General features: G+C 40.7%; 1 protein-coding gene across 11 annotated transcripts in view; it reads left to right on the top strand.

Annotated features, from left to right (window-relative positions):
• Positions 1-17531, top strand: part of TRIM2 (tripartite motif containing 2) — a 131021-nt gene that overhangs the window by 79912 nt on the left and 33578 nt on the right. For 10 of the 11 annotated variants that reach the window (XM_081077314.1, XM_081077310.1, XM_081077307.1 and 7 more), the window contains exons 3-6: positions 3132-3369; positions 13708-13859; positions 15062-15242; positions 16095-16818. In XM_081077314.1, coding sequence (XP_080933440.1) covers positions 3132-3369; positions 13708-13859; positions 15062-15242; positions 16095-16818 — 1295 coding nt within the window. Of the gene's footprint in view, positions 1-535; positions 586-3131; positions 3370-13707; positions 13860-15061; positions 15243-16094; positions 16819-17531 lie in introns of those variants that run through there. The other variant, XM_081077308.1, reaches the window with a different exon arrangement.

Genomic DNA, 17531 nt, shown 5'->3' on the forward strand with positions numbered 1-17531 from the left:
TTTTCTTAAAAACAAGCATGATAATTATGTTTTATAACATTATGTTAAATATATTTTCTGTTATCATTTAATACACATAATTAAAAAGCATTGCTTCTTGTTATAGAATAGGAAGTTAGTATTTCTAGTGGCTTCAGATCAATGCTAATTACATCTACCATCCAATTTAACATGTATTAGTTGTCTGATTGAGTGTGCTTTGAGTGGATTTACTTTGGAGGGTCTTAACTGCAACAGAATAACCACATTTTTGGTGATGATGGATGGAGGGAGAAAGTAGATTTGTTACTGGTAGTTGTGGTTTTGTATTTGTTTGTTTTGCTTTCTTTGTTGTGAGATTTTTTTGTGTATGTGTGGATATAGCGGTTTTGTTGTTTGTCTCATTGGTAGTATATAGGGTACCAATACTTTTCACTTTATTCTATACTTTGGCTGTGTTTTCTGTCATAATTTTTATGTCAGTACTTTGTGATTCATATTCCAAGATGGCTAAATGGAAGAGTAATTTTTGTTTTCCTCTCACTTAATAGGTGTAGCTAAAACATGAATACCAGCTAATTGTTCATGTGTCCCTGGGCTCACATGGTAAGATCATTATTTGATTTGCAGCAGTCGATATAGCCTGGCACTCTTTATTTATGGTGCTGAGAGCCACTCAGTCTGAGCTCGGCAGAGCTGCCCTGTCCCCCAGTGTTCAGTGTCCAGTGGTCTGTTGTTTGGGCCCCATTTCCTTGTTCTGACTGGTGAGAAGCAGCACTTCTGGTCTTCTGCAGCTCTGCCCCCTGCCCTGTCTGGCAGGTCCAGCCCAACCCACCTAGATGAGATGGAGGTGCTGCTTGTGGAGACAGGAAGAGGATCTATTTGGGGAGTAGTCATGGGTTTGTTTGGGAAATGTTGAGTTTTAGAACCTGTGAGACATCAAAGAGGAAATGTTAAGAAGACGGTTGGTGTACAGATCTGGGGCTCAGAGGAGATACCTGTGGGAAGAAATATAAACATGAGAGTGTTGTGCTTTAGCCAAGCACACTGATATAATATCTCAGGGACAGAACAGTGGTTACAGTGGAGCCGGATTAATTCTGAAGTGGACTCAGTGGAAACAACAGGAGGTCTGACAATTAAGTTCGTGAATTTGTTGCAACGATGTTGCTAACCTTTTTTGATATCAGAGAGATTATACATTATGAATTTGTACCAAGTGGACAAACAGTTAATCAAGTTTACTATTTGGAAGTGCTGAAAAGGCTGCACGAAAAAGTTAGACGACCTGAACTTTTCGCCAACAATTCGTGGCTCTTGCATCACGACAATGCACCAGCTCACACAGCACTGTCTGTGAGGGAGTTTTTAGCCAGTGAACAAATAACTGCATTGGAACACCCGCCCTACTCACCTGATCTGTCCCCCAATGACTTCTTTCTTTTCCCAAAGATAAAGGAACTGTTGAAAGGAAGACATTTTTATGACAGCCAGGACATCAAGGGTAATACGACAATAGGTAGCTCTGATGGACTAGGCGCTGGCGTTGGTCCATAGCTTCCCGAGGCGAGTTCTTCTAAGGTGACCGTGGTGATATTCGGCAATGAGGAATGGAGCACTTTTTCTAGGATGAGTTCGTGAACTTAATTGTCTGACCAGTAGAGCAGACAGGAGAACCAGGTGAGTGTGGTTTCATAAGCCAGGGGAAGATAAAGTTTCAAAAAGGAGGTGGGAGGATGGAAGCATTATGATCATATTTGATGAATGCTGCTGAGAAGTCTAGTAAGACAGGACTGAAAAATGTTTGTTGGATGTAGATGTCATTAGAGACCTTAGCAAAAGCTTTTTCTTTTCAGGTATTTATTCAGCCCTAGTTACCTCTGTGACGTAAGGAAGGTCAATTAACCTCCTTGGTGTCAGTTTTCTTATCTGCAAAGGAAGGGATATGGGACAAAATCATTGATTTTCAAATTCTGTTTGGCCAACAAACTGGAAAACATTGTATAGTGTAGTTATATAGAGTTTAGACTGGTACCAAATTGCCTTGGTTTGACTTCCTGTTCCAGCCCTGACCACCTACGTCCTTTGGGCAAGTAACTTACCCTCTCTGCCTGAATTTCATTATATGTCAAAAAGCTATCACAATATCACCTTCTTCATAGGTTTGTTGGTAGTTCTTTGAATTTAATGGGCAGTACATATGTTGGTCATTATTAGTGAAACATTTCACTAATTAAATGAATTAAGTTGATGCTTGTTGAGGTGAGGCAAGAAGAGAGCATGTAGGTGTGACTCTGGGTGTCCCATTCCTGCTTCAAACAAAACATTTCCACTACTGTGATGTGTTTTTAACAGCCGAGATCTGCTTACGACTTAGTATATAAAAAGAGTTTCAACACTAACAAAAAAGTGTGACGTGTTTCTCCCACAAACTCATGAACACCAGACTAGATATTCTAGACCAATGCTTCTCGCCTGGGATCTGATTCATTAGGCTTGGTGTGAGACCTAAGAATCTGCACTTCCTCCAAGCTCCCTGGTGAGACCAATGCTGCTTGCCACTTTAGTCTGTGTAGCGACAAGGCTCTAGAAAACACTACCAAAGTCAATGACAGTATGCTTTTTTTTTTTTAATTAAAATTTATTGGGAGTGACAATGGTTAGTAAAATTACCTAGGTCTCAGGTGCACAATTCTGTAATACATCGTCTATATATCACATTGTGTGTTCACCACCCAGTCAGTTCTCCTTCCATCACCATATATTTGATCCCTTTTACCCTCATCTACCACCTTTTTCCCCCCTTACCCTGTGGTAACCACTAAACTGTTGTCTGTGTCTGTGAGTTTTTGTTTCTTGTTTGTCTTATTCCTTTGTTGCTTTCAGTTTTATATCCCACAGATCAGTGAAGTCATACGGTTTTCGACTTTTTCTGTCAATGACAGTTTTCTTTTCCTTGACAAGGACAATGCAAATACAGGTTACCTCTTGGTTTCAGAAATAGCCCTTTCCCAGTGAAGGAAACTACAAAGGGAGTTTCTGCAAAGTAGCCCGGGTAATCGCTGAAAACGTGGATGGTACCTGCGACAGTAGCTCTTCTGTTTGGTGAGTGCACTGAGCTGACAGTTCTCCTGCTTCTGCTTCTGCCACAGGTGCCTGCAGAACTACATTCCCGCTCACAGTTTAACCCTGTCCTGCCCAGTGTGCCGCCAGACCTCCATCCTGCCCGAGAAGGGGGTGGCTGCACTTCAGAACAACTTCTTCATCACGAACCTGATGGACGTGCTGCAGCGAACGCCAGGGAGCAACGTGGAGGAGTCCTCCATCCTGGAGACAGTCACCGCAGTGGCTGCGGGAAAGCCTCTGTCTTGCCCAAACCACGATGGGAATGTAAGTCACTGCCTGGCAGCAGGACTGCTTTCATTTGGGTAGGCTTAGGGCACTCGAAGGTTCTACCTAAAAACAGAACTCTACCTGGAAAAGATTAAAAAAGATTTCTGCCAGCCCACAGACTATTTTGCCTGCTTTCTTTCTCTGATCAAATTTATTTATATACTGAAATCAACCTTTATTGTGTCAACTTATAAGGCACATATTGTTGGTTTCCGAGGAGACCAAACCCATAACTATTCACAAGTTGGGCATACATTGACCCCCATAAATATCTGTGTAATAAATTATAGATAAAGATTTAATACTGCATAAGTTCTGCAAATGGGGGATGTTTATTGAAATGTCAATTACAGTTCTGTGGGAGACGTTTTTCTCAGGCTCTGTTAGACCCTATTCCTTAATCATAAATCAAATTTGGAAGATATGGGAGTCCCTGATCATAGATTACAGATTATGAATTCCAAACATATTTCTTGCTACTAGAAAGTACAATGACTGTTATAAACTCAGTGGGACCTGCATCAAATAACGGACTTACAATGGCTGTGCGACCTGAAGAGCCAGACTGTGGTGGCTGAGAACGCTGGCTTGAGAGTTAGACTTCAAATCCTGCTTTTCAACGTATTCTCTGTGTCAGCTTTTCCAGTTTATTAAATTCTCTGTGTCTCACTTCCTCATCTACGAAAATGAAGTAATAATAGTATTTACCATAGAGGATAATTGGGCCAGTTAAATGTTTAAGTCCTATCAAGCATATAGAAAGCTCTTGATAAATGTTAGCTATTAAAATTATTTCTAATTAATCACTTTATCTTTTTTCCTTATATGATGACCACTTCAATAGTGTATGAAACTGCTCATAATATAAGGCTCAGGTATACTATGACATTCAAGCGACAAAAGATGGTTGGAGCAAAGCCATTATTATTGGCCGTAACTCTTGTTTATGTGCTTTGTCTCAGAGCATTCTCTCTGCCCACTACAGTGCAGCCTCACAGGTCTAGAACTTGCCATGTGGTTTCCCACCTCGGGGCCTGGCTGTTCTCTGTTCCTTATTCCTGGAGTGTTATTTGTTCTCTCTTGAAGTGGCTAGCTCATTGTCATCCTTCATGTGTCAGCTTGGATTTCTCCTGCAGAGCAGTCTTCTCTAACAGCGCGAAGGCGGGCCACCTCTGACACCAAGCTACCTGCCATCACATCACTTTCTGATCTCCCTCATGGCATTCACTGCCATCTGCATGCCTTCATCTGTGTGTTTGTTGACTTCTTGATCTTCTGGCTTTCCTTTTGCAAAGTGAGCTCCAGGAGGGCTGGGACCATGTTCACCATTATACCTCTAGCGATAAGCACAGTATCTTATATATATGAAAGTGTGGAAATCGTCGGAGACCGACCAGATGAGAATAAGCAAAGGCTCTGTGTTCCCAACTTGCTATAACAAGGAGTTAGACACCATCACTTGTGTTTTGGCAGAGAGTCAAAGGCAGGCAGAGGAATGGGAAAGCTCTATAGTAGGAAAAAAAGGGAAAGCTTCAGGTGTGCCCTGATTTCCGGAATGGCGTTGGCATGGAGAAGCTGGAAGCCGGCTACCTGGAAGGGGGGCTATCCTGTGTGGTTGGTTAGGGGTACATATTTGGCTTTCTCTGATTGGTCCTAAGTTGGAAGTGGGGACAAAAATTAGGGGTGCTATTAGTAATCAAGTCCTAGTTTGGGGCCAGTTGTTATGGAAGTTATTTAGCTTTTTGGATTGTTACTAGAGGTAGCAGTCTGACTGCCTACGAATGTGATTTATGGCAGGCTGACTTCCTGGGTTATTTATTGTAGATATGGAGTCAGTTTCCTGGGTAGGTTGTGAGTCAGAGTACTAATTTTATATATGGCCTGGCCATTGTCCATTTGTATATTTAGTCTCTGGAAAGTTAATCAGTACCTATTTGTTGAACGAATGTTCCAGACACCATGCTTGGTTTCTTACACACCACTCTGCAAAGTAGGAGTTAGTGACCTTCGTGTTACGTGTTATAGATGAAGAAGCAGACTTGAGCAGTTTAAGTCACAGAGCAATTGACACATCATAACAGCTAGACCAGGAGGAAGTAGCGCCCTGAGCTTTTTGGGAACCAAAATAAAGGAGACATCAGGGATTACCTATCTTTAATTATTTAATTGAAAGCACACCAGACTATCAATCACTGTAAGTTTTTCATGCACTGTATTATAAGGGAAAATTACCATGTCATTTTGTAAAAGGAACTTTCAGTGATGCCCTCAAAAGCAGTTTGAGTATTCTTCTTATGACCATTTCTCACACTGTCTCTTAGTGAATACTGAGGCTGTCTCCTTCTGGAGCTCACATTCTAAATACTAGACTAGGAGGACATTTTTAATCGGGTATAAGGGATTACAGTGTCATCCAGGTATGGAGCTCTCTGGAGATCTGACTTGATAGGGGTGTTTTAGAAACATGAGGAGGCCTTCTGTAGACACTGGTCTAAATCTGGGATGTGAAAAGCAAGCATATAGATTGAGAAATAGTGACAACTGGGACGATTACTTCAGTAAGTAAAGGTAAGTGTGTTGTGGAATTCAGGAAACAGCTTGTAGCTCGGTGCTGCTAGAGCACGGAAGTGGGAGTAGGGGTGGGGTGGGAACACAGGTGGGCTGGAGAACACAGGATGGGTCTGGTAAGATAGATAGGGAGAAATGGTGATGAGCTGTGAATGTCATTGAGAAAATATTTGACCTAAATTCCATACGCAGTGGGAAAGCATTATAACCTTTAAAGAGGAGATGAGTATTAGTAGCATTAAGTAGAGGAATGGAGTAGCAGAGACTGAAGGCTGTGACATCAATTCTGAGTTTATTGAGTTGTCCATACTGGAGATGATACAGGTAGAACAAGAATAGCATCAGTGGACTTGAAGAAGGAAGGATGACTTTCAGAGAAAAGAGTAAGTACTTTCACTTGAGAATCTGCCTCCCACAAATTAAAAGGCATATGCTGAGGCTAAGCTCTTAAGATGGTGAGAATTTGAGCAATTAAAATTGGTCATATACTAGGTCACAAAAATTACTACATTTTTCCCAATGTGTAAACCAATTTCCTACACTCCAATGCACTCAAATTGCATAGTAACATATGTTATAAAGAAACTCCAAATCTTTTTTAAAAGCTCATAATTATTTAATCAAAGAAAGAAAATAGCAAAATTAGACATATCGCAAAATATTGAAAGTAGAAACCTTCTCTGTTAAAGGCACAGCGTAAAGTTAAATCTGTACTCAGGAAATTTTATAGGCTTAAGTATTTATTTAAAAAGAGTTCAATTCAAACTATTAGGAAAACCAGTTTGGAAACAGTTAGGAAAAACAGCAAGCTATATGGAACATAAAAGAAGAAAAAACAAACAGAGTTTGAAAATAATAAAACAATTGAATAAATCTAAGAGCTGAATTTTTTTAAGTAATGAAATAATGTGATAAAGCAATGAAGGGAAATATAGGTAAATCAAAATAGGGCTAATAAGAGACCTTAATACAGATAAAAAGATTTTTAAAATAAGTAAATCAATTCTATGTGCTAAAGGCTAATATATTGAAAGTCTGAATGAAGTAGGTGATTATCTAGGAAATTACAAAAGATCAAGAAAACTTGAGCAGACTGATAATCTTGAAAGAAACTGGTAAAAGTTAATTTAAAACTGAATTCCTTTAAACCTGTATAAAACAGATATGATTCATAGTATGTATACTTCTGGATCATAAGAAAAGATAGAAAGCTGCCCAATTTGCTTAAGATCTATTCATAGCCCTGGCACTAAAATCTAGTAAAGGCAAAATAAGAAGAAAAGTATTAATCGTTCATTTTATAAATGTAGCTATAAAATTCTTAATTAAAATACCCCAGCACATTCTTACAATGTAGAACGCTTAAAAATTAAGAAAAATGGACAAACAACTCAGAAGATTCACAGGGAATATATAAGCGGCTAATAATCATATGAGAAAAAAATTGTTGAGCTTCACAAATAGTCAAATATTCTCAAGTTTGCTACAATTTTTAAAAAAGATAACTTGTGCTGATGAGGGTATGGTGAGATATTTTCATGAGCTGTGGGTAGGAGGGTAAATTGCTCTTCAAAAAGTTTATGTCAATTTGACAAAATGCAATGTGTGTTTTTACGCAACTTCTTATCCTTTAATCCAGCAAGTTCACTGATAGAAATATTTCTAAAGAAACTGCTAGAGATTAGAATGAAGATTTGATATAAGAACATTAATTGAAAATTTTATATTACAGTAAAAATCAGAAATAATCTAAATGTGCAATTTTAGGGAAATGGTTAAATTATGGCAAGCCATAAAACTGATAATTGGGGAGCCATTAACACTGATGTTTTGGTAACATACAACATTTATACCAATATGTGAGTATTCTTGTATGTTTAGTTTGTTTTTTAATTAGTATATATGTAGTATAGAAAGGAGATGGGTATTCTATGCAGAAGGGACAAAGTGGCACAGAGAATGGAAAACCAGAGATACTATAATTTTCTATATGATCCCAGAGTTCCAGGATCCAGGAAGTGGTAGGTGATGAGCTGGAGAAGTAAAAGGGCCAGGTCCTGGAGGACACTGGATGCCATTTTGAGAAACTTGAGTCTGTCCTAAGTCATGGGGGGCTATGAAAGGATGTTAAGCATTGGAATGCCCAGGTTAAGATTTGCATTTTGCTCATTTCAGAGTAACTGGAGATGTGATAGGGAGGGAAGGTAAATTCTAAGAGAATGGGCCTGAGGTAGGGAAACCATGTGGGAGCCTGCTGGAATAATCCACAGAGGGGGCCTGATCCAGAACAGCAAGAACAAGACTGGAGAAGTGAACTGTGCAAGAATTGATCATCTGGGTGGACTGGTGGGGACAGCATGACTCCCAGGTATCTAGCTTGGGTTCCTGAGAAAGTGCTGGTGTATCCAACTGAAATAGAGGTTGACTCTTTACAATTACTGTGCATTTTTAGAAAACGGAATTTTCTGTCAAACTTAGAGAAACTTGGAGAACCAAATATGTGATTAGTGCCTGAAGAACAAACACAAAAGAATTCCTAAAGATGTATTTCCTGAGCAGACCTCGCAATAGAGATCCTTGGATGTCACAGGCTGCTAAGCAGAAACTCAGATACTAATTCCAGCAAAATTAAAGAATTCTTTAGGTTAAAACTTGACCTTGTCTCTCTGCCAAATGCATCACATCAAATCACACTACAAATGAAATTTATCTAAAGAGTTTGGATCCTCCTTGAAGGGAATGAAGCTATTTAAAGTGTGTTTTGAGTACTTTCTCTATGTGAGGTCGTTATGATTCTTTGAAATCATAGAATTTATAAATCAGCAAGAGGCCTTGGAAAATTAGCAGCGTGTTGTCTTGAATCACTCTATTGTTTCATCATAGATTGCAGTTCACTGCTGCTGCTTTGAAACAGGAGTCCTCATTGCAGATTCAAGCCAAATGCATGCAATGTTACAGATAAATGGCTGCAGTTAATTGCCATGGGTATATCTTTAAAAACAGTTCAAGCGTCTGAAAGTTAATAAAATCTGGTAATTAACAATAAAGCAGGATGTTGCTGTGATAAACTGCCTGGTGCTGATTAGCACATGTGGATGAAAGCCTGTCATTTACTTTAAGTGCTGTGACACAATCTGTCTTCTAATTAAACTGCCATGACTGCATTGTCCAAATACAAAGAGAAACGGGAATAGCGGGTCAGTGATTTAAGAGGTTCTTTGCACTTAAAGTAGACACTGGAACTCATGCCTGGGCAGTTCCAGAACAGGAATGATCATTGAACCCCTCCCTCACACCCCTCCCCCTTGTTGCTTGCTTAGGCCTTACTAATGAGGATGTTATGAGGAGGTGCAAAGGAGAGATCCTCATTCAGAATGCCCTGCTAGTAACAAGTTGCCACTTCCAAAAGCCTGAGGGTTGCCTGCAAAGCCCTGACCATCCTTTTCAGCAGTTAGTAATGCATATGGTCCTGGCCATCTTCTCTTCTAATGAACACAAATGGTGCCTACTTGTCAACAATGATCAGCTCATCCTGGCTTCTGGCCCACCCACCCCGGGGAGCAGCAGCAGCATCTCAGTTCAGGATGGATGAGCTCAGCAGAGTCGCACACCTCACACAATTAACTTTCAGCTGGAGTCAAAGCTGTCAGAACCCAAGCGTGAATAGTTTGAGAATGAATAGTTGTTGACACTTCAAAATGATTTCAGGGCCTTTGCTTCCCAAGCAACACTTAGGATCCTGAACCAGGAGCAATGACCCAGGTCTGCTGCTGTCTCTTCAAAGTTACAATCAACTTTTTCTTTTAAATGAGGTACAAGTCACATAACACAAAATCCAACATTTTAACCATTTTAAAGTGTTTAATTCGGTGGCTTTTAGTATATTCTGAAGGTTGTGCAAACGTCACCACTATCTAATTCCAGAAATTTTTAATTAACCCCAAAAGAAACTTTATGCCCATTAAGTGGCCACTCATTCCCCACCCCCTAGCCCTAACCCCTAGCAACCACCAGTCTGCGTTCTGTCTCTATGGATTTGTCCATATGGACACTTGATGTAAATGGAATCTTACAATATGTGGCCTTTTAAGTCTGGCATCTAGCGTTTATCATAATGTTAATCAAGGTTCATCTCTATGGCAGCCTATATCAGAACTTCGTCCTTTTCTATGGCTAAATAATATTCCCTTGTCTGCATATACCACAATTTGTTTATCCATTCAAATTGGGTTGACATTTGGGTTGTTTCCACATTTTGGCTATTATGAATAATGCGATTAAGAGCATTCGTGAGCAAGTTTTTGTGTGGACATGTTTTCAGTTCTCTTGGGTATATACCTAGGAGTGGAATTGATAAGTGATATGGTAATTCTATGTTTAACTTTTGAGGAACTGTCAACTGTTTTCACAGCAGCTGCACCATTTCACATTCCCACCAGCAAAATATGAGCATTTGGATTTTTCCACATTCTTGCTAACACTTGTTATTATCTGGCTTTTTAAGTCTAGCCATCCTATTCGGTAAGAACTAGGTCTTGTATCCTACAACTTTGCTGAATTCATTTGTTAGTTCTAATTGTGTGTGTGTGTGTGTGTGTGTGTGTATGTGTGTGTGTTTTTTCCCTATATATAAAACCATGCCATCTCTTAATAGAGAAATTCTTACTCCTTTCTTTCCAATTTGGATGCATTTTATTTCTTTTTCTTGCCTAAGTACCCAGGCTAGAACTTCTAGTACATTATTGAATAGCCGTGGCAAGAGACACCCTTGCTTTTCCTGATCTTAGGTGATCACCATTAAGTATGTTAGCTGTGGGTTTTGTATATGCCCTTTATGCCCTTTAAGTTGATGAAGTTTCCTTCTATTTCTAGTTTGGTAAGTGTTTTTATCAAGAAAGGGTGTTGGATATTGTCAAATGTTTTTTTCTGCATCAATTGAAATGATTCTGTGGGGTTTTCTCCCTTTATTCCAATAGTGTGATGTATTATATCTATATTTATTCTTGTATGTGAACCACCCTTGCATTTCTGGGATAAATCCCATTTTGTCATGATGTCTAATACTTTTAATACGTATGCAGCTGGATTCAGTTAACTAGTATTTTGTTAAGAAATTTTGCATCTATATTCATGAGGGATATTAGTCTGTAATTTTCTTGTAATGTCTTTGACTTTGGTATCAGGGTATTGCTAATGTAATAGAATAAGACAGGAAATGTTCCCTTTTCTTTTCTTTTATGAAGAGTTTCGAAGTATTGTTAATTCTTTAAGTGTTTGGTAGAATTCACTAGTCAAGCCATCTGGTCCTAAGTTTTTCTTTATTGGAATGTTTTTGACTATTGATTCATCCGTGTACTGATGATAGGTCTATTCAGATTTTTTATTTCTTCTTTGAGTCACTTTTGGTAGTTTGTGTGTTTCTAGCAATTTGTCCATTTTATCTAAGTTATTGGATTTCTTGGTATATAATTTCCTTATCTCCGCTATCATCTTTATTTGCTTTCTTCTGTTTGCTTTGGGTTTAGTTTGTTGTTCTTTTTCTGGTTCCTTAAAGTGGAAGCCAAGGTGATTGATTTGAGATCTTTCTTCTTTTTAATGTAAGCATTTACAGCTATAAATTTTGCTCTGAACACTGTATCTCATATGTTTTGGTGTGTTGTGTTATTTTTATTCATCTCAAAGTGTTTTCTAATTTGCTTTGTGATTTCTTCTTTGATTCATTCTACGTTTAAGAATGTTATTTAATTTCCACATATTCATAAATTTTCCAGATTTCCTTGTGTTATTGATTTCTAATTTCATTCTATGTGGCCAGAGAAGATACTTTGTATGACTTCAATCTTTTTACATGTATTGAGATTTTTGTTACCTAATGTATGGCCTCTTCTGGAGAATGTTCCATGTGTACTTGACAAAAATATATATTCTGTTATTGAATAGAGTGTTCTGTATACATCTGTTAGGTCTAATCAGTTTATAATATTGCTCAAGTTCTCTTATTCTTTGTTGGTCTTCCATCTAATTGATTTATCATTACTGAAAATGGAATATTGAAATCTCCCAACTATTATTGTGTACTGTTTATTTCTCTCTTCAATTCTGTCAGATTTTACCTCATCTATTTTGGGGATCTGTTTTGGGGAGCATATGTATTTATAATTGTTATAGTTTTTGATGGATTGACCATTTTATCATTATATAATGTCCTTCTTTGTCAGTTATAATATCCTTTGTCTTAAATTTTGTTTTGTCTAATATATTGGAATAGGCACTCCATCTCTTGTTTGGTTACTATTTGCATAGAATATCTTTTTCCAACTTTTACTTTCAACCTATTTGTATCTTTGGATCTAAAGTGAGTCTTTTATAGACAGCATACAGTTCACTCATTCAGCAGTGTTATTAAATACCTACTATGTGCACGGAATTACCTAAGCTCTGGATGAGAGAGTTCCTGTGCTCAGTAACTTAAAATCTCATAAATATTTCATAAATGGGGTATGAATAAAAGTGCTTTGGTGGGTGCGTTCACTTTGTGAAAATCCATCAGTCTGTATTAGGATGTATACCATTTTCTGTAGGTGTATAATACTTTAAGAAATAGATCCCACCCCCACCCCCAAAGTGCTTTGGGAATTCAAAATTGGAAGAAGTTATTTTCAGTTGAAAGAATAAGGGGAATACCTTCACAAGGAAACTAACTTTCAGTCTTTATGTTATATTATTACTGAGAGTTCATAATAATCGGAACGAAGTGGTTTTATTTTCAGGTAAGCAAATGCTATCAGTATCATCACCATGACTACTTATTGAGAACTTACTATGTTCCAGGCAACATCTAACTTCTTTGTGTATGTTAATCTCCTGAAGGAAGTAACTTACTCTTGTCGTCTCCATCTGACAGAGGAAAAATGGAAACACAGTGAGGTTCCTTAAGTGGTGGAGGCAGGCTGCAAACTGCTCAGTCCAGCTCTCCTCTTATCCAAACAGTAGCAGTGCTCAAAGTGTGGTCCAGAAGCCTTCATGGGTCCCAAGCCCCTTTCACAGGGGTCCCCGTGGTCAGAACTATATTTATAATAATACTAAGACTTTATTTGCCTTTTTTGCTCTCATTTTCTTCATAATGTACAGGGCAGTTTTCTAGAGACGGTATGATGTGTGCTGTCGAAACAGACTGAATGCAAAAGCAGATACGAGAATCCAGCGGTCTTCTATTAAGCTAGACTCTGAAGAGAGTTACAAAAATGGAAAACAATGCCATTCTTCTCATAAAATATTTTGTTTTGCAAAATGTATTTTCCATAGATTACATTATTCATGTTAACATTTAATGGTTTTATTACTGCTTTTAATACATTAATATTTAAATTTTTTCTGTTTCAATTTTTAAAATGATAAATACCTATAGGTGTAAGTCACATAAACCAAAGCACTTTGCAGTCCTCAATAATTTATAAAGAGCAGAAAGGGGTCCCGAGACCAAAACATTGGAGCACCACAGCCCCCCACTGTTCTGCCTTAATCAAGCAGCCACAGAAAAGCGGGTTTTGTGGCCCTAGTAGCAGCTTTGGAGTCCAGTCCATCTCTGTTTGAGGTCTGGCACATAAAAGTTTATTTTTCTTTTTTTCCTGTGAAACTGGACATGATATTTCCGACATCCTGGGGAGGTTGTGAGAATTAAATGAGAGATTGCAAGTAAAGGCCGGGAGCATAGTAAGCCCTCAGTCAGCGGCACCGATCCTGGAATTGTTCTTGTGTTACCCACAGGTGATGGACTTTTACTGCCAATCTTGTGAGACCGCCATGTGTCGGGAGTGCACGGAGGGGGAGCATGCAGAACACCCCACAGTGCCCCTCAAGGATGTGGTAGAGCAGCACAAGGCTTCCCTCCAGGTCCAGCTGGACGCTGTCAACAAAAGGTGAGCATACCACCCTCTGGCTCCCAGCTGGGCACCTCTGCTTGCCGCTTGGCCTCAGGGTCTCTTATCTCAGTGGGACAGTGGGTCATGTCACCTAAATAAATTCTCCTCTGATGGTGGGTCTGTAGTCATAAACTAGTGAGTGATGAGGGACGTCCCCTGCCTCTTGGTAAAGTTCCCCTTATGTTATGAGTGGTGGCATTTTTTATTTTAGGACCTTAGCATGATTAAATGAATAAAATATACTCAAGGAAAATAATCTCAGGAGATGTCTGAAATTGGTGCCTATAACCAGTCTCTCTGAGGAGCCTTTCTCAGTTGCTGTGCTTGACATACTTACAGACCGATTGTCAGCTGACTGGCTCCTCTCTTCTTGAGCCCAGCAAAATGGTATCAAGCAGAGAGTGCTCAATTTTCCTTACGTTTCACTGCTGCCAGGCTCTTTTCTTGGCATGGAAATAAAGAGACAGAGTACTGTGTGATGCATGAGAAAGACCAAAGGGAGGAAATAAATAGCCAGCTGAAAATAAATCTCTTTACCAATAGTTGTAATGATAAAAGTGTGGTGATTCTATGCTAATTAAAAGAACTTGGTAACTTGCAAGAAGTTCCCAGGCAACTCTACATTTAGATAAGTTTTTCACATGATTGGGGAAAAAGATATAGCTGTATATTTAGAACAGTGGTTCTCAGCGTGGGTGATTCTATCCCTCCCACCCCCAACCCTCCAAGGGACATTTGGCAATGCCTAGAGACAATTTACTATCACAACTGTGTGTGTGGGGGGTTGCTATTGGCATCTGGTAGAGGACAGGATGCTGTTAGACCTCCTGTAATAGACAGCACAGTCCTTTGCAACAAAGACTTATCTGGCTCAAAATACCCATAGGGTCAAATTTGAGAGAGCCTGGTTTACTGTGTGAGGAAAAGCCATGGGGTTTGGAGAGTTTCAACGCTTTGTACCATCCATGATAAAAATTAGATGACTAAGGTAGATTGAAATAGTCATGGGCACTCAAAGTCTCTTCTCTCAAAGGCTGTAATTATGTCTTATTCCTTTTGTTGTTCAGTTATTACTTTTGAAAGAGGATGAAAGGCACCGAAAGTGCTTTTTGACAAAATACAGTGTTTAGATGTGTAGATTGTTTTACTATTTCTAGGTTGATGTTAAACAATAATGATCTCGAACAACTGTTTTCCAGGCTCCCAGAAATAGATTCTGCTCTTCAGTTCATCTCCGAAATCATTCATCAGTTAACCAACCAAAAGGCCAGCATTGTGGATGACATCCATTCCACCTTTGATGAGCTCCAGAAAACTTTAAATGTGCGCAAGAGTGTGCTACTCATGGAACTGGAGGTCAACTATGGCCTCAAACACAAAGTAAGACTCCAGCTGTTCTCACAGATATCCTGGAAGAGACACGATGTCTGGGACGCTTCTTGGCACTAGCTTACTGTGTTCTAATAGCAGCAAAGGGAACACAAGTGGGCTTGTGTTGCACAGTTAACAGGACTTGTCATTTAATGACATAACCATCTTTTTTTTTTTCCTTCTGGTTTTCAGCTAAACTCTGATTCTGTGACTTTAAGTCCTAATTTATAATTTGACACAAGGCAAGGTTGCATATAAAGTAATGCTTCCAGGACTTAAGGTTAAAGTGGGCTGTTTTTCCTCCTTCATTACAACGTCTAGTAGCCTTTTAATTGCTCTCTCACCCACACCAACCTGTTCGTCTACTGCAAAGTAAACCCTGACTGCAGGCTTTGTTTCACTGTGCATGTCTGAGCACAAAACCAAGGAGGAAAAGCTTCTGAGGTTCAGGTGTGGAGAGTTTTCATTTGTCTGGTTTCTGTTCCTTTCGGTGGTGACAGGGGAGCTTTGGACCTTGAGGAAAGACACTGAATGATGAATATTTCAGATGTCAGGCATAGCAGTCTGTTCGCCAAGCTCTTGGTGGTGATGTTTGTGCTGGGTCCTGTCAAAAACACGTGACCAGGAACAATGTGTGTGGGAGAAACAGGGCGAGGCGAAACGGAAAGAGAAGGTACTGGGCATGCAGTGTAGGATGATGCATTCGAGCCGGGTGCACTGGGTGAAATTAAACATCCTTTGCGGAGTGGGCAGGGGCAGAACCGGTGCTGGCCCGCGGAGAGCACAGCCCCAGCCGCTGCGTTCCTGTGGCTGAGCTCGCGAGCTGCAGGGAGCACTCACCCCGCTCGCTTTTGCCCACAGGTCCTGCAGTCGCAGCTGGACACTCTGCTCGAGGGGCAGGAGAGTATTAAGAGCTGCAGCAACTTCACCGCGCAGGCCCTTAACCACGGCACGGAGACGGAGGTGCTGCTGGTGAAGAAGCAGATGAGCGAGAAGCTGAACGAGCTGGCGGACCAGGACTTCCCCCTGCACCCGCGGGAGAACGACCAGCTGGATTTCATCGTGGAGACCGAAGGGCTCAAGAAGTCCATCCACAACCTGGGCACGATCTTAACCACCAACGCCGTGGCGTCCGAGACGGTGGCCACGGGCGAGGGGCTGCGGCAGACCATCATCGGGCAGCCCATGTCCGTCACCATCACCACCAAGGACAAAGACGGGGAGCTTTGCAAAACCGGCAATGCCTACCTCACGGCGGAGCTGAGCACGCCCGACGGCAGCGTGGCCGACGGAGAAATCCTCGACAACAAGAACGGCACCTACGAGTTCTTGTACACGGTCCAGAAGGAAGGGGACTTCACGCTCTCTCTGAGACTCTACGACCAGCACATCCGAGGCAGCCCCTTCAAGCTGAAAGTGATCCGGTCCGCCGAGGTTTCGCCCACCACCGAGGGCGTCAAGAGGCGCGTGAAGTCCCCGGGAAGCGGTCACGTGAAGCAGAAAGCTGTGAAAAGACCCGCCAGCATGTACAGCACTGGGAAACGAAAAGAGAATCCCATCGAAGACGATTTGATCTTTCGAGTGGGTAAGGAGAAGGCGGCGCCTGCAGGCTGAGCCTCGGGTAAGGGGTAGCTTGGGAGAGTGTTGTCTCAAAGAGGAGCGTTGCAGGTCAGGACTTCTCCCCGGAGGGCTTGGGAGACACGGGTGTATTTTATTAGGTGAGCTCAGGCAGTCTCTTCGTCTGGAGATATTATGATTTATTCCCCCCCCCCACTCCACCCCCTCCCGTTTCTCTTCCCTCCTCCTCCCTCTCTCCTCCTTCCTCCTCTTTTTTAATGCTGCATAGTCATTGCAGAAAATTGGAAACGAAAATAAGCAAAAAAAGAATTAGGAAAAAAAAGCACTCATCATCCGGAAAACTGAAAGAAAATGTTGGCAATCTTTTACCCCCCTGTAGGAATGTCTTTAGAGTACTGCCTAACCCAAAAGGCAGAGAGATCGTGGTATCAGATAACTTGGTGCATTTCTCTGACATCTGCCAGCTCAGGCTGCACTGTGGGCAGAGGGTCTGTTACTGCTTCTGTGCTCCTGTAAATGCTGGACACGGTGCATTGCCAGTTGTGGTCACCTCCAGTGTGTGTGTAGCTAGCTGGAGAGCAGCCGCAAAGAGGGGAGGGTGGGGGGAAACCTAGAGAATGGAATGGGGTGGGGGCAGAAACAAGAAGGTGCAGGATGAGACAAGAGATTTGGGTATGTAAATAGCCCTTCCCTTCCCTTGTCTGATTTATTGCCTCTGAT

The sequence above is a fragment of the Rhinolophus hipposideros genome, assembly GCF_964194185.1.
Source record: "Rhinolophus hipposideros genome assembly, chromosome: 16".
NCBI classification, from domain to species: domain Eukaryota; kingdom Metazoa; phylum Chordata; class Mammalia; order Chiroptera; family Rhinolophidae; genus Rhinolophus; species Rhinolophus hipposideros.